At 29.1% G+C, this 22,562-nt stretch overlaps 1 protein-coding gene across 1 annotated transcript in view; it reads left to right on the top strand.

Annotated features, from left to right (window-relative positions):
* LOC111688747 (guanylate cyclase 32E) overlaps positions 1-22,562 on the top strand; it is a 60,683-nt gene that overhangs the window by 4,973 nt on the left and 33,148 nt on the right. Inside the window, exons 2-3 of the mRNA XM_046946958.1 lie at positions 17,230-17,363; positions 19,926-20,037. Coding sequence (XP_046802914.1) covers positions 17,230-17,363; positions 19,926-20,037 — 246 coding nt within the window. The remainder of the gene's footprint in view (positions 1-17,229; positions 17,364-19,925; positions 20,038-22,562) is intronic.

Below are 22,562 nucleotides of genomic sequence, written 5' to 3'. Positions count from 1 at the left end.
TACTAACTTACTAACTTACTAACTTACTAACTTACTAACTTACTAACTTACTGACTTACTAACTTACTAACTTACTAACTTACTAACTCACTAACTTACTAACTTACTTGTCTATTCTCTAATAGCAAGGCAAAACACAAGAACACAGAAAACACAGAGAACTGTCGGGTACTTTTACATCCTTTAAATGGCACTATAATATTGAATATGAGGAGTCCTGACTAAAAGGAATTTGTAAAAAATTTTCATTCTTTAAATTAAAAAGAACCAAACAGTATTTTGTAATAAACTTAAAACACAAAAAAAAAAGAAAATAATAAATAATTACTCTCTTGTTGGCAGACTTTCACATACATTCATAAATAGTGTTAATTTCCTTCTCAACTTCAGTTGCCAACATGTTGAGCCATCTTTATTGTTCTGGAATATTAAGAAACTTTTATCCATAACCGAAGAAAAAAAATAATATCTTAAAAAGTGTTGAGAAAAACTACAGATATTTAATGGCCGTTAAAAAAATGTCTATAAAATTATATGTGTTTATATTGTAAGGATTATATACCATAAAAGAGGATATGTATAGTTTGACCTCAAAATTTTAATATGCTGTGAAAGGATATGTTTTTCATTTTTGCCGAATAAAAAAGGAATAGAATACTGATAGGATTCCTATTGATTGAAGAACTTATTCATAAACAATTTTTTATTTTTTAAAAGGGTTTATAAATCAATTTTTGTATAGAATTGTTATTTTATAAACCGTTTACTAAATAAAATTTTTATGAATAGGGGATTTAAATTTTTCTTTTTTGATATTCAGTTTAAAAATGTTTCTTATATTGAAAATATATGAACTTTATTTTTTATTATAAAAAGTTATCGTTAACCACATTCCAGAACATCAGATAAGCTAATACAAACATTACGTTAAAATTTTTTTTATCGAATTGGAAATTGGAGAAAAACTCTTTGCATAAACTGAGTCAATATTTTGCATTAAAATTTACCAATTATTAGTTAATGATTTTCTTGTTGAACATAAATGCTTCGCATTTGATAATTACTTATTTGCATGTTTGTTTAAAAACCAGAGAATTAAAGGAATTTTAAAGATAAAGAAATTATTATTATTTTTTGATCAGCAAAACTCCATGAATAGCAATGATTTTATTTGTTTTCCTTTATCGGACATAATTCAACAAGCAGCAGATTAACTTGTTTATTTCATTTGTTGCTTTGAGCTCATTAATTGCCATGTTTTTAAAGAAATTAGTCTTCTAGCCTTCACAAGATCAAGAAGAAGAGACAACTTAAAATAAATCTGTCAATAATTAACTAGAACTGAACTAGAACTGAACTAGAACTGAACTAGAACTGAACTAGAACTGAACTAGAACTGAACTAGAACTGAACTAGAACTGAACTAGAACTGAACTAGAACTGAACTAGAACTGAACTAGAACTGAACTAGAACTGAACTAGAACTGAACTAGAACTGAACTAGAACTGAACTAGAACTGAACTAGAACTGAACTAGAACTGAACTAGAACTGAACTAGAACTGAACTAGAACTGAACTAGAACTGAACTAGAACTGAACTAGAACTGAACTAGAACTGAACTAGAACTGAACTAGAACTGAACTAGAACTGAACTAGAACTGAACTAGAACTGAACTAGAACTGAACTAGAACTGAAGTAGAACTGAATTAGAACTGAACTAGAACTGAACTAGAACTGAACTAGAACTAAACTAGAACTGAACTAGAACTAGAACTGAACTAGAACTGAACTAGAACTGAACTAGAACTGAACTAGAACTGAACTAGAACTGAACTAGAACTGAACTAGAACTGAACTAGAACTGAACTAGAACTGAACCAGAACTGAACTAGAACTGAACTAGAACTGAACTAGAACTGAACTAGAACTGAACTAGAACTGAACTAGAACTGAACTAGAACTGAACTAGAACTGAACTAGAACTGAACTAGAACTGAACTAGAACTGAACTAGAACTGAACTAGAACTGAACTAGAACTGAACTAGAACTGAACTAGAACTGAACTAGAACTGAACTAGAACTGAACTAGAACTGAACTAGAACTGAACTAGAACTGAACTAGAACTGAACTAGAACTGAACTAGAACTGAACTAGAACTGAACTAGAACTGAACTAGAACTGAACTAGAACTGAACTAGAACTGAACTAGAACTGAACTAGAACTGAACTAGAACTGAACTAGAACTGAACTAGAACTGAACTAGAACTGAACTAGAACTGAACTAGAACTGAACTAGAACTGAACTAGAACTGAACTAGAACTGAACTAGAACTGAACTAGAACTGAACTAGAACTGAACTAGAACTGAACTAGAACTGAACTAGAACTGAACTAGAACTAAACTAGAACTGAACTAGAACTGAACTAAAAACCCCAATAACATAAATGTAGTGCTAAAATTCAAATACAGTCGATTTATATTACAATATTAAACTTAATTACATATGATAATAGAGGAAATATTTTCAATATTTTTTTATAGATTGAATAAAATATTTACGTATTTATGGTGATGAACTTGCTATTTTTTTTTTTTTTTTGAATATTAAAAAATTCTTTTCCATTTTTATTGCTTTTCTTTTTTACAAAAAAAAAATAATAAAAATGACAAATTTGTAAAAAAAAAATATTATTATTTTATTACCTGAGGATGAAAAAAATTAAAACCACTAAATGCATAAATTGATATCAGAAGTTTTATAAAAAACCTAGTAAAGCATAATAACACAGTAAAGTAATTTTTATTGTATAGCAAATTTAAATATCTCATTAATCGACTTTAAATAAATGTTAATTAATTTTTTATCAACGAATTAAAAAAGTAATATTTAAAAACATTAAAACGGAAATTTTATTTAAAAATTAATTGATTCTTGTTTTAATTCGTTTTAATCAATGAAATTTTTTTTTACAATGTGATTAATATCCCTGCCATTTATCAATGGAAAAAAATTAACTATATAATAATAAGATACCTTCGGATATACATTTGAATTAACTGTAAGTCAACATTAAGAATAATATATGTGGTTGCAAATACCGATACATTATTATTTTAACAGTATCTTGTTGCTAGCTATTACAAGATTTGCCATAAAATTTTTAATGTAATTTCTTATAAATATTTGTAAATATTAAGCAACTATTTTCTATCAAAAAGAAAAACCAGTAAGTTTTTTTATACATTTAATTAAAACTCAAATATTATTAAATTATTCAAATGTTAGTAAAATTATATTCTATCAAACACTTAATTGATATGCTCAAGTACTTTATCTTATCTCTTTTTCAGTTTTGCTTCTATACTTTTTTATTGTTTTTATAAATGAATGAATAGATTACAAAAAAAAAATTGCAAGTTTATTGCACATATTAAAATAAAGGAAATAACTAGACTAAAATAAAAAAATTTAAGATATATTGGTCAAGAGTATAAACAAAGAATATCATGTGAGAACGCTATGCATAGAAAGTTTTTAATTAAATAAGAAAAAATACTAATAATAAAATTCCTCAGATTTTTTATGCTTTAAACGTGTTTAAATTTTCTTATATATTATCTTTAGTAAATTGCTCATAATAAAAAGTTAAGTGTGAAACTGCAGCTCTAGTCTATAGTCTAGTCTATAGTCTAGTCTATAGTCTAGTCTATAGTCTAGTCTATAGTCTAGTCTATAGTCTAGTCTATAGTCTAGTCTATAGTCTAGTCTATAGTCTAGTCTATAGTCTAGTCTATAGTCTAGTCTATAGTCTAGTCTATAGTCTAGTCTATAGTCTAGTCTATAGTCTAGTCTATAGTCTAGTCTATAGTCTAGTCTATAGTCTAGTCTATAGTCTAGTCTATAGTCTAGTCTATAGTCTAGTCTATAGTCTAGTCTATAGTCTAGTCTATAGTCTAGTCTATAGTCTAGTCTATAGTCTAGTCTATAGTCTAGTCTATAGTCTAGTCTATAGTCTAGTCTATAGTCTAGTCTATAGTCTAGTCTATAGTCTAGTCTATAGTCTAGTCTATAGTCTAGTCTATAGTCTAGTCTATAGTCTAGTCTATAGTCTAGTCTATAGTCTAGTCTATAGTCTAGTCTATAGTCTAGTCTATAGTCTAGTCTATAGTCTAGTCTATAGTCTAGTCTAGTCTATAGTCTAGTCTATAGTCTAGTCTATAGTCTAGTCTATAGTCTAGTCTATAGTCTAGTCTATAGTCTAGTCTATAGTCTAGTCTATAGTCTAGTCTATAGTCTAGTCTATAGTCTAGTCTATAGTCTAGTCTATAGTCTAGTCTATAGTCTAGTCTATAGTCTAGTCTATAGTCTAGTCTATAGTCTAGTCTATAGTCTAGTCTATAGTCTAGTCTATAGTCTAGTCTATAGTCTAGTCTATAGTCTAGTCTATAGTCTAGTCTATAGTCTAGTCTATATTTTAGTCTATAGTCTAGTCTATAGTCTAGTCTATAGTCTAGTCTATAGTCTAGTCTATAGTCTAGTCTATAGTCTAGTCTATAGTCTAGTCTATAGTCTAGTCTATAGTCTAGTCTATAGTCTAGTCTATAGTCTAGTCTATAGTCTAGTCTATAGTCTAGTCTATAGTCTAGTCTATAGTCTAGTCTATAGTCTAGTCTATAGTCTAGTCTATAGTCTAGTCTATAGTCTAGTCTATAGTCTAGTCTATAGTCTAGTCTATAGTCTAGTCTATAGTCTAGTCTATAGTCTAGTCTATAGTCTAGTCTATAGTCTAGTCTATAGTCTAGTCTATAGTCTAGTCTATAGTCTAGTCTATAGTCTAGTCTATAGTCTAGTCTATAGTCTAGTCTATAGTCTAGTCTATAGTCTAGTCTATAGTCTAGTCTATAGTCTAGTCTATAGTCTAGTCTATAGTCTAGTCTATAGTCTAGTCTATAGTCTAGTCTATAGTCTAGTCTATAGTCTAGTCTATAGTCTAGTCTATAGTCTAGTCTATAGTCTAGTCTATAGTCTAGTCTATAGTCTAGTCTATAGTCTAGTATATAGTCTAGTCTATAGTCTAGTCTATAGTCTAGTCTATAGTCTAGTCTATAGTCTAGTCTATAGTCTAGTCTATAGTCTAGTCTATAGTCTAGTCTATAGTCTAGTCTATAGTCTAGTCTATAGTCTACATAGTCTATAGTCTAATCTATAGTCTAGTCTATAGTCTAGTCTATAGTCTACATAGTCTATAGTCTAGGCTTTAGTATAATCTAAAGTCTATTCTGTAGTCTAGTCATCTAGTATATAGTCCAGCCGATAGTCTATTCTATTGTCCAATCTATAGTCTAGTCTTTAGACGAGTTTATAGTCGAGTCTTTAGTTTAGTCAATAGTCTAGTCTATTGCTTTGTTATAATTCATTCCTGCTATTCATTTTTAAAACAGGGTCAATTGTCACATAAACATCTTTTTGCATAATTTGTGGTTAGAAATAAAAGAGTATTTAGTAACGATTCATTTGTTATCTATAGTAATTCAATGATCATTCACACTACTCTGTGACCTTTTGCCTTTTGGAATGAACTATTGGCACATTAATGAACACAATCACATTAGAAGACAGAATTCGAAAAGGGTAAAAAATAAAAAAATAAACATAGAAATTGATAGATAAAAAACAAGTTTTTTTTGGCAATGAGAACAATAAAATACCTAAAAGTTCCCCTTTAATGGTTCTCCTGTAGGTATTCTGATCTAAACACGTTTACTTTTATTTTAAGTTTAATATTAAGTTTAAGGGTAGAAATACAATATTGCGGCTGCGGAGACGGATATTCTTTTTATGTTGAGTTTTGACATCTTATATCGTTGAAGAAATCCGCACCAAATTAAAATTTATTTTAATTTGTTTTCGGATTTTCTCTCATTTACATTGCCATTCATACTTTTAATGAACAAAAACCATGTGATGAATAAATAAACTATGAAATACAAAAACAAAAAGCAATAAAATGGCTACAAAATTCGCAACCGTAGCCGCACTTCATTTAATTTACATTTTCACTGGGAAGCAGAATACGCAACCGCATCCGCAGGTTTGTATTTCTACTCTAATATTGTAGAAAATTTAAAAAGTAACTTATGAGGAACGAAAAATTTCCAAAAAAAAATCCCTTTTTAAAGTTTTCACTTACTTCACTTATTTCGTGTTTGGTTTTTAATTTGTTAGTTTTAAACTAAAACTTGAAAACTCTCATTGTTTTTCTTTTTTTAATTTCAGTAGATGGCTGTTATTTTTACACATATGTATGTAATTTATTTAATGACCGATTTTTCTGATAAATAACCTTTTTATGAAAGTATGACATATCGAATTATTGCAAGAAAATCTCTGCGGTCTTCTGAAAACTGATTCCATCGGATACGGACAGACATTCAAACGAACGTTTTAGCTGATAAATAGTATTTTTTCCGAATAGAAAAGTTAAACTTTTTAGTGAACTTTTGGTGAGTGTTTTTGGGAATTTGCATAATTGACTTACACATTTTGAGTGGGATAACACAATCTCTTTTTTTTTGTAAGTCAGTCTAATACACATGTCTGTAGTTGTACACAAGACTGAACATGTTAGATGAAAATGTTTACAACTGAAGTTAATGAAACTCAAGTAATGAATGTTTGGTGTTTTTATCATGGGCATTTCATTTTTCTTTTTGGTAGGTCAGAAAAAATTTAATTGTTCAGAAAAGAGAAAACAAAATTTTAAATATGCTTTAACATATTATGATGCAGTGAAATTATTCATTTTGATAATAAAACAACAACAGAATTTTAAAGCCAACCCAGCTGAAAAGTAACTAGCTAACTAGGTTATGTTAGGTTAGGTTAATAGGAGGATGTATACTACTCAAATCCGAAGAAATACACCTAGGCTACTACCGGGCCTGTTGTGCGCTCAACTAACTAACTAAGTAACAAACTAACTATCTAGCTAAATAAGTAACTAATTAACTGACTAATTAACTATATAACTAATATATTTGAATTATAATAACTTCAATTCACAATCACATTATGCATGCTCATACCAACTATATACGTATAGTCGGCATTTCGTTGTGTTGTACATTCATACGTGTTTCTTTCCTATACAACACGCTGTAAGTTACGAATGTACTTGTTTTTTCAATTATTATACATTTATTTGCAAAATAAATATAAATATAATAATCTTTTGAGCATAAACCATTCTTCGTTAAATTTTAAATTATTGCCTTACAAAAAAGATTTTGGATTCCTTAAGTAGAGACTCTACGCGAGGAATCCCATACAAAAAATCAACTTATCTTTCATAACAAATGTAAGCTGTAGCAACGATGCACCAAGTGTCAACTTTACTTTCCAAAAGAACGTACCCTTTCTTATTGTCTATACATATTTTTGTTAACACGTTATTGTGCACCAAATACAAAAAGTACACGGCTAAAAGCAACATATCCTTAATATTCATTTTTTTTCCTTTGGATATTTATGTTCAAATGTTTCAATTAAAGAAATTTGTGAATAAGAGCATACAGGTGTGATAAGAGCATTGAATATAGGCATTGATATTTCGTTATGAGTACGTTCATAAATGTACTCTGTATGCAACTTTGTATTAAAAAATTAGGAGTAATTAGTTGTATTACTTGTTTGATACATACATACTCATTGTCAATCACTGCTGTATACTTCTGTATTCAATGCGTAATCGAATACATGCAGAACACCACTACGTATACATACTATTGAACTGTAATCAATATTCAACATACGCACACGTTTTCTATTAAATTAACAAATTAGGATCTAAATTAATTGTGTGTTGCAACGATGATTCAACAACGGCTTCTGTTACTATTAAGAGGCGGCAAATTCAATAATACGTTTAAAGACTTCAAATGATATTTATTACTTAGTTCAAAAAAACAAACAACCAAAAAAAAAGTATTTTTTATATATTTTATAAATCATAACATATATAATTGAGATATACTATTTTTAGTAGGTGCCATAAAATGGGTTGTGTCTGCTATATAACAATATGATAAAATTAACTTATCAATAATATTGTCTGTCAAGTTGAAAATAAACTTGCTAGTGAGTTTAATGAACTTAAGTTCCCATTGTAGTTCTTATCATTTAACTTAGCCTTAGCATTTCTTTAGAATTTGTGGAAATTCATATGAACTTAAAACACAATTGTGCAAATTCTTTAAAAATATTGCATTTTTTTACTTACAAAATAAATTTTTGTTTTTAGATAATAACCATTTTGAAGTTTTTATTGGAATTGAACAGCTGTTTAATTTAGTTTTATTAAAAAGTTATGAATAATTTGGCCTGCATATTTCCTGGTATATTTTAGAAATTTGCATAAAATACTTAAATGATAATATATGTACATATTATATATTCAAAAGGCTGCTCTTGCTAAAATCAATTTAAACAGTTTTCATTGTTTTGTTTTCTATAAGCATGAAAAAATTTGAAATTTGGAAATATTGTATTGTCTTGTATTAAAGAATATTGCTGACATAAAAAAAACACATTCGATCATAACTTCTTTTGTACATTTTATAGCAAATTCCTAGAAATCTATGAAAGCAGTAAAGTTTATACTTTATTTAAAAATAAACGAAAAAAAGTTAACATACTATACACTTCTACATTGTAGTGTATTTAAAAAGGCTCAGTACATGTTTTATTACAAAAAACCAAAATGTCCCCTTTTCTAGGTTTTCATTCAATGAAAGTATTGTCTGTTTAATTCTATGTTTCTGGGCTTAATATTCTAACAGACTTGGACCTTTACATGCTTAATTTTGAGTTTTTAGTAAAGTATTTTATTAAATTTAAAAAGTACCTTTTGAAAACGAAAAAGTACCAAAACATCCTGTTTTATAGGTTATCATTTACTTTGCATGAAGCCCTATCTCACGGTGGTACTTTTTCAACCACTGGGTGAGTAAAAAGTAAAGATCTCACTACTGCCTCCTTGTGTATCTTACATGTAATTTGTAATTTTTGTACGTGGGTATACCGGTCCATGTACAAGCACTTTGCTCAAGTTCTTCAAATCTCCGACCGTTGCTGCCCCGTTGCTTAATTTCCGAGAAGTAAAACATCACTTTCGTTTACAACCACGCAGATGGGGTGGTCTCTGTTGATTTGGCAACAGCACCTAGAAACGTAACCGGTGGACTGAAGTACGAATCCATCAAATAAGCCGAGACTGTGTACTTACTCACAGGGACACACTGTGGTTATCTGATATGAACAGAGTTTACTCTGAATATATCTGGATAAAGTAGGAAAATTCAATGGTATCATTTGTATATGATACCTTTCATCCATCATCAGACAACACAGCACACTTATCAGCACATTTATCCGACACATTAATAAGAGAAAAACATACGATGGCCCGCATACCTAAAAAGTATATTCTAACCGTCAAATTGATATTATGGATTTTGACAGACAGCGTACCTTAAAGTTCATATATAAAAACTATCTGCTGTGCTCTCTCATTCACCTACATAAATTCGGCATTCTCAAAATTTTGTTGTTGTATTTCTGTGTGGATTTTAAAAAAGTTGCGTACAGATCTTACTTCGACAAATGCTCATCAGCAACTGAGTTGCGAAATAAGAAAATACACAAGTAAACTTATAGTGTAGGTGAGTCAATGCAACGTCAGCAGAATATTCTCGCGTGATAGGGAATCGAGATATTGGGCAACATTGCTATACATCAGTGATTTAACCGCTACCTACTCTTCCCGCGAATTTTGTTTTAACCACAGCCAATACGTGGATCCCGAAGAAACCTCAAGCAACTGACCAGGCAGGACATAGACCTGCGGGCAACTAGCCCGCACCGTAGTACCAGACTATGTGGTTCTCTGGTTATACCCCATGTCAAAGCATACCAAGGACAAGCCGAGAAGTAAAGTGACATCACCGGCTTTTATCCCGGCATACTAGAGATACGGATTGCAATACATCAAGATGGGATCTATCATAAAGGAAAGTTGCCCCGGGCGGAGGAAACCAGAAGACAAAAGGACATTAAAAAACCTTCTGGATGATGCAACGAGGAGGAAGAAGATATTTTCCACTTTCTCAGAATTGTTGAAGATTTGGAAAACGAAGATATCTGTGAAATTGATGTCAACAAACATAGAGTAGCTACCGAAAATGACATAGAGTAGCTACCTAAAAGGACTATGGTATTGTCACCGGTCAATAGTGCCCCTCTGATGACTAACTTTAGATCAAATGTTGATCTTGTGATACACACGTACTTGTGTGGTTTTCTTTCAACATAACATAATCTTTGACAGACTTGTTATAGATTTGGGAAACGAAGATATCTGCGAAATGAATATCAACAAACAAAGAGTGACTATCTAAAAGGACTCGAAATATACATGTGTACATACATATATACTTGAAAAGAAAAACTTTAATAACTCTTAAAGTAAAAGAGAAAACATTTTAGATATTTTATTTATTTACGTTTTTTTTTAATAAAATAAGTTTTGAGGGGATACGCCCACAACAATTGGATCTACGATACGGAGCGACCCGAGTCATACTCGGCTAAAGATTGTCTACCCAGCAATAGTTGTATCAATCGAAAGTCTCTTCCCTTTGAAAAGAACTATCGGCCATAGTCGAATTGTTACATAGCCCACGATCACTTACAAGTGTCAATCAAACAAAGAGATATGGAACACTGTGCACTGAATTTTCTGAATTAAATCAATTTTATTTTGGAGTTATTGATAAGTGCGTATAGTTTATTTATTTATGTTAATATTATTTAAGTCAGATTAGTTGTATCCTATAATGCTGCCATTTAACTTCCTAATAACTTTTAACAAAAACAAACATCAAAATTACTTCCTAAAAATGACAGATGTAGTGAATTTGAAATCAAATAAAAAGGACATCCCTCATGTGTTGAAATCATAACTTCTCTAGGTTTTTTTTCAGTACTTTCATGGAAAAGGAAATAGTTCTTTTTCGCTTCTTTGGAAGTTTTTTTTTTGTTGGGAATAACATTGAATTTATTTATTATTTAAGTTTTTTCGTATTTAGTACGCTAATACTCTTCATTTGATAGGGTTTCCTACTATAAATCGACCCATGGGACACCCTAATATACGTAAATTCATAATAATAACATTGAATTTATTTATTTTCAAAATATTCCAATATTATTGTTAAATTTTAATGTATTTTTTTCTACAACATTTGTAAAGTGCCTTTCATGTTGTTTTAAAGTAATAATCAAAACATTTTTTAGTTTTTTTTTTTGATTATTAATATAAAAAGTTTGACAAAAACGATACATTTAAATTTTATTTGTGCTTAAATAAACACTAGAACAATAAAAGTAATGTTATTTATTTTTTAAAGACATACATGAATGTATGTACATACTGTACATTTATTAAAAAGAAAAAAATACAAAGCTCTTATATAAACAAAAGTTTCGGATATATTAATGATATATGAATGATACTTAGAAATTGGTGTCAAATTCAATACATTTTTTATTTAGCCAGACTTAACATTTTGTTGTTTCTTTTTTATATCCCTCACCTACGTGAAAAGTTTATACATATGTATGTATTTAAATCAATTCATCATTTTGTTTAAAATGTCTTATGTACTTATGTTCTGGATCTTTAGCGGATAGCGGAGTCCCTCTGTTAGTTTGTGTACGCAGAGAAAAAAAACATAGTTCGACATGGTTACTCTAACAAAAATATGTTCACTCTAACCATATACATATTGTTATCGAAAACATATAATTGTTATTTTAATTATATTTAAACAATATTCTTGTTACTGTAAACATTTTCATGTTCATGGCAATTATAACTTTCAGTATGATTCACTGCAAAATTATTATTTTTTCAATAACTAAGTACAAATAACAAATATTTAAACTTAAAAATAACCATTGTATGTTATGTTGCTATATGTTATATAACAATTGTATGTTATGTTGTTATAAATAACCATTATATGTTTGGTTCTTCTATATCTATTGCTACAACAACAAAACAACTTTAGCTACACACCTCATACATACTATTTTGTGTGTGTGTGAGTGTTGTTTTAAGCGACAATAAAAATGAGTTGAAATAATTGTCATTTGGTTTATAACATTAAATTTATAAATATTTCACTTTGCAAAAAAATCCAGTTATGTTTTTGTGAATTAAATGTAAATGATAAAGTGTATATAAGATTCGTCACAATCGAATGAAGAACTCTTACTTGTTTTCATTTAACAGATTTCAAAGTGATTTATTATTGCCATTTAATACATTTGCCAACAGCTAGCTTACCTGTAAATTGTGTAACAAAAATATTTCAATTGAATTTCATTTAATTCATTTAAAATCTTATTCAGTTGATTTAAGTTGCGAAAAAAAACAAGTAAGAGTTCTATATTCGGCTCTGCCGAATCCTATATACACTTCACCATGATGTGTTAAAAAAAGGTCGGTATCAAAAACTCTTCTTTCAAATCACATACTTCGCGCTGAACATACTTCATTTCATGTTTCTACATTTAATGTTATATAAAATTCAAAAAGTACATTAAAAAAAATAAGTTTTCCGGTTCTCACCTAATTCCGACTCTACATTAATATATTTTTTTTCTAGGTTCAATATTATAGGAAATTTAAAAAGTATCTTTTAAAAAACAAAAAGTACCTAAAAGTTCGCTTTCCCCGTTTCTCTTCTATTTCCGACTCTACATAGTTAATTTGATGTTTCTATGTTCAATATTATATAAAATTCAAAAAGTACCTTTTGTAGAACAAAAAAAGTACCAAAAGTTCCTTTTTTGGGTTCTCATCTAATTCAGACTCCACATACTTAATTTCATATTTCTAGGTTCAATATTATAGAATATTCAAAAAGTACCTTTTAAAAAACAAAAAGTACCAAAAAGTTTGCTTTCCCCTGTTCTCGTCTCATTCCGACTTTACATTGTTAATTTCATGTTTCTATGTTCAATATTATAGAATATTCAAAAAGTACCTTTTGCAAAACAAAAAAGTCCCAAAAAGTTCACTTTTCCCGTTTCTCGTCTAATTCCGACTCTACATAGTTAATTTCATGTTTCTAGGTTCAATATTATAGAAAATTCGAAAAGTACCTTTTGTAGAACATAAATGTACCAAAAAATCGCCTTTGACGCGTTCTCGTCTAATGTTTCTAGCCAATAACTACACACGAGTGCTGCATTCGCTCTGCTACTCTTGCTCTGCTTCTCTCCCTCTGCCTTGTTTTTATAAACAGAGCACAATAACAAAATTTACCGTACGATTATGTATTTTGTTTTTGTTTTTTTGCAATTTCTGTTTGAGCATGAATAAAAAATTTCAGTTTTTGATGAAATTTTCAGAGGTTGTCTCGGATTTTTTTCATACTTATCTCCTTTATTTGTGGACCGATTTTGCTGTTTTTAAATAGCGATCTCCCCGAAAGCATGTCGGATTTCGCCGATATATGGGGTTCTCTAAAAACTGATTTCAACAAACATACAGACAGACAGACAACCAGACGGACAGAAAGACGGACATGGCTTAATCGACTCCGCTATCAATAAGGATCCAGAATATATATATACTTTATAGGGTCGAAAAATTGTATTATAGAAATTACAAACGGAATGACGAACTTATATATACCCTTCTCACAAAGGTGAAGGGTATAAAAAAAGAAAATTCTCAACCATTATGAATGAATAACAAATTAAATTGTGTGTAAACCTGTAAATGAAATCATAGAATGAAATTGCCAATTAAATGTAATGAAAAAAATGAAAATTTCTTGTGAATTCTACAATGCAAATTTAATAAAATAATGTTACTCCAAAAATATATGTATTGATCAAATCTAGATATTGGTAGTCTTTAGTTAATCACTTAATATATAATTATTCGTATATATGTCACAATACCTAAAATGCAAGTGAAACCTCTAACTAACATAATTAGTTTTAGTATAAATAAATACAACATTAATTAATTAAATTTAACTGAAAAAAATTTTAATTTTAAATATTAAATTTACCTAATTAATATCTCGCTACTACCTAGAATATTCATTTTGATGCTAAGTAACGTATGATAAATATTAACTGTGTACACATGATTTTTTATTTCTAACTTATACTTACGTTGAATTTATGATACATATGCTATGGTTGATATACATATGGGCTATTTCGTGTCAAGTAACCTAGCTCAAAAAATCGATTTGGATGAAATTCGCACCAAGCTAAGTATTGTTCGATTATAGTTCAGACACAACTTTTCAGCTCCAACGATCTAGAACTGCCAGACTTAGAGGCGATCAAAGTTGGACAATTAGGTCATACAGAGTTTTATTTAAATTAGTGTTACTTATCACCTAATTGCCCTAGCAAAAATTGTTCAAAGGAGTTTAGATATTAGTTAGAGATTCCTTCATTGTTTTCAACAAAAAACAAATCGAAAACATTGATTTCAAAAGTTGATTCACTTGACACAAAATTGACCATATGTATGTAGATATGTATATCATTTATGCATACATAAATATTTAGAACGAATTGTGGTACAAACAATTATTATATACTTATGTTTGACTTTGTTTTAATAATTATTTTAATTACTCGAATACATTAGTGTTTAGTGTTTAAACAGAATTTTGATTTCAGTTGAATGACAACTATAAACTTAAACTATTTAATTTATTACTTTGCAATTTCTACACCATCATACGAAAGGTGGTCCTATATAGAAGACATATCAGAATTTACTACCACTTCTTTGCTATAGAGAGTCGACTGTAGGCTGTACCAAAGAGTAGATATAGAACTATAGCGCCGTCTTAATTTTCGACTATAGAAGCGACTATATGGTATTGAGTATTCTTTAGGTCGCCTATAGAGTAGATATGGGATTGACTATAAGGTCGACTATCGAGGAGACTATAATATCGATTATATACTATAGGCTACAGAGTCGACAATATTGTCGTCTGTAGGGGCGACTATAAGATAATCAATAGTGTCGAATTTACAATCGAATATAGAGTAGACTATATGGTCGACTGTAGAGGCGACTATAGAATCGACTATAGTCGCCTTAACAAATGACCTAATAGTATACTATAAGGTCGAAACTATAGTGGATTCTTCAGCCGAACCTATAGTGTAATATATAGTCCATCCCATAGCCTCCTCTATAGTTGAAATCATACTATATATTGGAGACTATAGGGTCCACATTTGGATCGACTATAGAGTCGACTATATGGTGGACAATAGTGTTGACTATTGGATAAGAAAACTACGACACATAGGGTTGGCTATAGAGTCCACTATGGTATTGTCTTTTTAAGGTCGTCTGAAGAGGCTACTATAAGCTTGACTATAGGATTGGCAACAGGGACGACTATAGAGTCTACAAAAGAGTCGAGTAAAGAGTAGTCTCTATAGTCGACCCTATAGCCAATCCTATAGTCAAGCTTATAGTAGTCTCTACAGACTACTAGACCACGCTATAGGGGACTCTATAGCCGACCTTATAATTTAGTATATATATCTATAGCCAACCTTATAATGTAATATATATATTAGCCAATAGTCGACACAATAGTCAACCATATAGGAGACTTTATAGTTGATTCTATAGTCGACCAAAAAGTGAACCCTATAGTCGCCAATATATACCATGATTTCAACTATAGAGGAGGCTATTGTATAGACTTTATATTACACTATAGGTTCGGCTGAAGAATCCAATATAGTTTCAACCTTATAGTATACTATTAGGTCGTTTGTAGAGGCGACTATAAGGTGAACTATAAGATTGGCTATAGGGTTGACTATAGAGTCTGCAATACAGTTTACTAAAAGTCGACTATAGAGCTGACTACAAAGTCTATTATAAAGACTATTATTGAGTTGACTTAGAGTCCACTAAAGAGTCGACTATAAAGTCGACTACATAAACGATTATAGAGACAACTAAAGGGTCGATTATACTGTTTACTATGGGGTGTCGGCAATATGGTCGTCTTTTGAGTAGAATATAGACTAGGCTATCGGTCGACCGAAAAGTCAAAAACAATATAGTCGACTTTATCGACGTCTATAGGTTCGACTATAGACTACACTATAGAGTCGATGAATTTATGCTTAATTGTAAATATTTTGATGTATTTTTATTTTATCACTTTGTGATCTAAAATGACACAAAAATAAACAATCCTAATTAATTTAGATTAAATTCATAAAAGAAGGGTTTTCATATTTCTCTTTAAGTGTGCATTTTTTTTTTCAAAACAATTATAAGCACCCAAAATGGTTAACAATATTTTCTGTTTAAGTGCATGATTAGTCATTTGTACAATGTTCAATGTACACATTTCCAGCAAAATACCATGACTTAAAATTTAAGCGAGAACTTGATGACACTTTTCAAGGACACATGAAATATAAACGTTGCCAAGAGACATTTTTTATTGTGTTTCTTTTCGGTTAATGCGTGTAAATATTTATTTAAAGCTGCACAATCACAGACAGTATTTTTTAAATTTGTGCATAAATTGAATAGTAAAGACTTGAATTTATAATGTAAATTTTAGAAATTATGAATAAATTGATTTTTAAATTAAGTACTTAATACATTTTAATATGTTTTCAGTAATTATATTTCTAAGTACATACATTTTTTGTTGACTCATTAATTAGCAATGATAAACAAATAAAATTGAAAATGTAGCTTTAGAAGACAAGAAGTTATTATTCTGTAAGTCTTCATGAATTATTCTTCCTCCCAGAGTGTCCTGAATAAAGCAATAATTTTACTTTTTTCCATTCGGATAATAAATGAGTTTTTGACAAATTTAAAAGAAAAAACTAAACTTATGTAGGTAAATAAATCAAACCCACTGTGCACGTTTAACAGACAAACTGAAAGTTTATATTTAATTTTGTTAAACATGATTATCCCTTTTAAATCTACTTGTGTAAAGTATCAATTGATTCTTACTGTTCTCTTTGTTTGATTTTTTTAATTTGTATTTGAATAAATATATTTCCCAAATGATATTTCCATTTGAATATCTCTTACTAACTACTTATCAATATATTATAGGTGACACTTGGTGGTCTGCCATTGGCTGTGGAGGACATAAATAAAAATCCTTTGCTTCTGCCAGGCAAACGTTTGTCATTTAAAGCATTCGATATTGGCCATACAACAGGACTTTATCGCGTACAACCCATAAGGTAAGAAATGAGTTACCGTTAATATGGAAACATGTGTATTGTGTGGGTTGGTTGTCTTCTCACAACATCAGAAATAACCTTGTGTGATCTTTAAATTATATTAAAGTATAATAATAGCATTTAATAAAATTTAAAAGTATTGTTGATGCACATGTAACTTATTTAACTTTTACCTTTATGAAATTCTATTAAAAGTTCATAAATGTTTTTAGTAATTGATATTTCTTTCAGTTTAATGAATGAAAAATTTGAACATGTGTGCACAAATTCGTGCTATTTGTGTAATTGTTTTATTAGCATCTGTTCATGCAACACTTGTAGTTCAGTATGATAAACTTTCATACAATTTTTGGTAATTTTTAAGCAAAACATAAAAATTTTTAAAGTTTTCAAGAAGTTGCTATTGTTTTCATATTAATTATTTTCACAACAGTTTAAACTGCAGTTATTCACTAACTAACTAACTAGCTAGCTAACTAACAAAGTAACATTATTATAACGGACTTTTTTAAAATTGAGGCCAATAACACGAGGAACATAACTAACTAACTAAATAACTAACTCACCTAACTAACTAACTAACTCACTAACTAACTAAATAACTAACTAAATAACTAACTAACTAACTAACTAACTAACTAACTAACTAAATAACTAACTCACTAACTAACTAATTAACTAACTAACTAACTAACAAACTAACTAACTAACTAACTAACTAACTAACTAAATAACTCTCTAACTAACTAATTACCTAACTAAATAACTAACTAACTAACTAACTAACTAACTAACTAACTAACTAACTAACTAACTAACTAACTAACTAACTAACTAACTAACTAACTAAATAACTATCTAACTAACTAACTAACTAATTACCTAACTAAATAACTAACTAACTAACTAACTAACTAACTTACTAACTAAATAACTAACTCACTAATTAACTAACTAACTAAGTAACATTATTATAACGGGCGTTTTTAAAATTGAGGCCAATAACACGAGGAACATAGAAATCCACATGAAACTTTTTGGGGAAATAAAACCGTACCAACTATATATAGAAGGACCAGAACCTTCCATTTGAATAAAGTACAATAACTCGTATATTTGGAAAACTACTTATATTCAAATTTTGCACAAACCTTTAGGTGATAAATTGATATATCAATAGAGGGCGTATATATCCAAGACAGAAACAAGTAAGAGTTCTATATTCGGCTATGCCGAATCTTATATACCCTTCAGCATTATGTGTTATAAAAACAAAAGCACTAAAAAGTTCCTTTTTGTACGTTCTTACCTAGTCAAGGCACTAAAATTTCATGTTTCTAGGTTCAATATTACAGAAATTAAAAAAAAAATACTTTTTTGTAGAACGAAAAAGTACTAAAAAGTCCCCGTTTTATATGTTCTGACTTAATTCGGGCTCTACATACTTTATTACATGTTTCATGTGTAGAAGATTCAAAAAGTACCAAAAAGTCCGCTATTTCTTTCAAAGTTCAATATTATAGAAAATTTAAAAAGTAGCTTTTGTAAAACGAAAAAGCACCAAAAAGTCCCTTTTTCTAGGTTCTTACCTAGTTAAGGCCCTACAGCTAAATTTTATGTTTCTAAGTTCACTATTATATAAAACTCAAAAAATACCCTTTGAAAAACGAAAAAGCACCAAAAAGTTCCCTTTTATTCAAAAGTACCTTTTTATATTCTCACCTAATTCAGACTCTACATACATAATTTCATATTTCTAGGTTCAATAGTATCGAAAATTCAAAAAGTACCTTTTGGAAAACGAAAAAGTGCCAAAAAGATCCCTCTTATAGTTTCTAACTTAAGCCAGGCTCCACATACGTAATTTAATGTTTCTAGCCAATAACAACACACGAGTGCTGCTCTCGCTCTGCTACTCTCGCTCTGCTGCTCTCGTTCTACCTTGTTTTTATAAACAAGAGTACAAAAACAAAATTTACCGTATGATTATTTATTTTGTTTTTTTTTTTTTTTTTTGCAATTTCTGTTTGAGGTGGTCTCGAATTTTTACACATAGCTTCGTTATTTACGGACCTATTGGACTGATTATAAATAGCGTTCTATTCGATCGTATTTCTAATGGAATTATTGAAAGTTTGGATCTCGGAGGTCAAAATTATCCATGTGCCCCTAATTGAGAAAATCTTTTTTTTTCAAGAAATTGTTAAAATATTTCGGAATTAAGATAAGGAAAAAATAATACACATTTTAAACATTCTTACTGCTGCAGAGTATAACATTGTCGGCCATGCCCGACTACACATTCTCACTTGGTTATTTATGTAGTTTTTTTTTTGTGTAGCAAAACTCTTGGTACAAGTACTTGATAAAACTAATATTATAACATAATATTTACATAAACTTTAAAAATGAATTTCAAAAAAAATACAATATTTTAATTAAAGTATAAAATAGAGTGTTAAATAAAGTTTACAATTACAACCTTACTTCGTTTAATAAAAATAAAATAAGTTTTTCTAACAATTGTTTTATATCATATTTTAACAATGTTTGTTTTTTTAGATTTATGACTCAAATGAAAAATGAAAATGTGGCTGCATTTATAGGACCAGATGAGAGTTGCATATCAGAAGCCCTGCTGGCAGCAGCATGGAATATACCCATGATTTCATTTGTAAGTTAAATTTATTTTTTATTTTTAAATACATTTATACACCTGATTCAGCATTTTGTATACAACTGTTATAAATATAAATAAAAAACTTTGCATACTTTTAGGGTTTGTTTTTGAGGCCTACTTTTAGGGAGTTTATTAAAAATAGCTTCTTTGTTATTAATTTTAATTTCCCTATTTTCTCATTAACTAGTGAACTAGAGATGCTGAAAACTTTTAAAATTGCTTTGTGGTTTTGACAGTTTAATATATTTAAATATTTATATATAAGTATATATACATACATACTTATATTAAATCAATTTTTTGTTCTTTTTTTAAGGACAAAATGAGAAAGTAATTATGAAAAAACTACATAGAAATCAAATTAACGTAAACTTTTAATTGTAAAGTTTATGCAAATTTTTACAGACAAATTACCCAGAAAATATAAGGTTTATTATCTGCTTCCTTCACGAAATAGAAAAAAAAAGTTTTGATAAATTGTCTAAAAATTGTATAAATATCCTTAAATAATATAACTATACCCCAAAACAGGAAATATTCTATATGTTGTAAATTATTGTGTATTACGAAAACTTTGCTTTTAAGTTTATTTATGTTTTATAAAATATATAAACCTTAGTAACTGCACCTCGAACATTTAAGTATTCGCTCAAAGTAGCAAATTTTATTTGAAACCTTTAAAGGGAATTTGTATTGTTTGATCAATTACAATGTGTATTCTAAGGAAACAATTTTAAAGGTACTAGATGAAAAATTTTACTTTTTTAAAGAAGAATTTAAAATACATAAATATTTATTTAGTAACTTAAGAATTACTAAATATTCTGAGAAAAGTAAGAACTTAAATAAAAACAGAAAAGAACAACCAATTTAAGAAAAGAAAATTATGAAATAATGACAGTAAATGAAGGAAAGTACTTTTAAGTATGTAAATAAACTTATTATTGATATTAATGATTGTCATTTCGTTTGTAATTTTAATAATATAATTTTTCGATCCTATAAAGTAGATAGCAGAGTCAATTAAGCCATGTCCGTCTGCCTGTCTGTATGTTTTTTGAAATCAGTTTTTGGAGTACCCAAGATATTGGCGAAATCCTTATCTTCAATAATTCTGTTCAATCAGCAAAATCGACCCGTAAATAACGGATATATGAGCAAAAGTTCAAGACAACCTTAAGCCAGAGGTCTACACTACGCGTCTTCGTGTCGAAGCATTACGCACTTTTCATACCTACTTCGCATTTTACGCGACGCTTCTTATGCGTTATTTTTTTGGTTTTATTTTTAAAAAACATTCTACGCATTTGTACTTTGTAACTTTTAACATACATATACATTGATTGTCCTTTTTTACATACGCGTAGAATTTGAAAAAGCGTATAACGCGTGGTGTGGACCTAAAGCTTTAGAAAATTTTATCAAAAATTGAGATTTTTTATTCATGCTCAGACAGAAATTGCCAAAAAAAAAAACAAAAACAAAAACAAAATACATACTCATACGGTAAATTTTGTTATTGTACGATTCTTTATAAAAATCAAACAGAGCAAGAAAAGCAGCGTGAGAGCAGCACTGTTATGTTGTTATTGGCTAGAAACATGAAATTAAGTATGTGGAGAGAGCCTGGTTTCAGATAGAACTCAAAAATAGAAACTTTTTGATACTTTTTCGTTCTACAAAATTTTTGTATAAAATAGAACCCAGAGACATAAAACTAAATATGTATATAGAGCCCCAATTAAGCGAAGACACATAAAAGGGGACTTTTCGGTACTTTTTCGTTCTACCAAAAGTACCTTTAGGATTTTGTATCATATTGAACCTAGAAACGTGAACTTCTTGGTACTCGTTCTATCTACAAAAGGTACTTGATAAATTTTCTACAATAATGAACCTGGAAACATTAAATTAGGTATTTAAAGCCTCCTTGGTACTTTTTCGTTCTAAAAATAATACTTTTTGAATGTATTTTGTTTTACAAAATGTACTTTTTTGAATTCCCTACAATATTGAACTTTGAAACATGAATGTTTTGATGTATTGAATCTAGAAGTGTGAACTTCTTGGTACTCTTTCTATCTACTAAAGGTACTTGTTAAATTTTCTATAATAATGAACCTGGAAACATTAAATTAAGTATTTAAAGCCTTCTTGGTACTTTTTCGTTATAAACGTAATACTTTTTGAATGTTTTTTGTTTTACAAAAGGTACTATTTTGAATTCCCTACAATATTGCATTTAGAAACATGAATGTTGTCTATAACAGTTTCTAGCTCTTAGAAATTATCACAAACACAAAGTTTATTATTAAATTTTTATAGAGGCTGTCACGCCCACTATTTTTAGTCCTCCTTTTTTCGTACTTAATAGTTTCCTGGAACAAAATCGTATTAATATTACTTTAACAGTCTCTCAGATATCACAAGTTTAGTTACAAAACGTTTCTTTCATTCAGAGCTTGAAATAATAAGAATCTGTTTAAAAGTTCTTGAAATAATACGCATAAAAATATTAA

Source organism: Lucilia cuprina, chromosome 2 (assembly GCF_022045245.1).
Source record: "Lucilia cuprina isolate Lc7/37 chromosome 2, ASM2204524v1, whole genome shotgun sequence".
NCBI lineage: Eukaryota > Metazoa > Arthropoda > Insecta > Diptera > Calliphoridae > Lucilia > Lucilia cuprina.
Note: the sequence above shows the minus strand (reverse complement) of the source record. Positions and strands in the feature narration are given on the sequence as shown.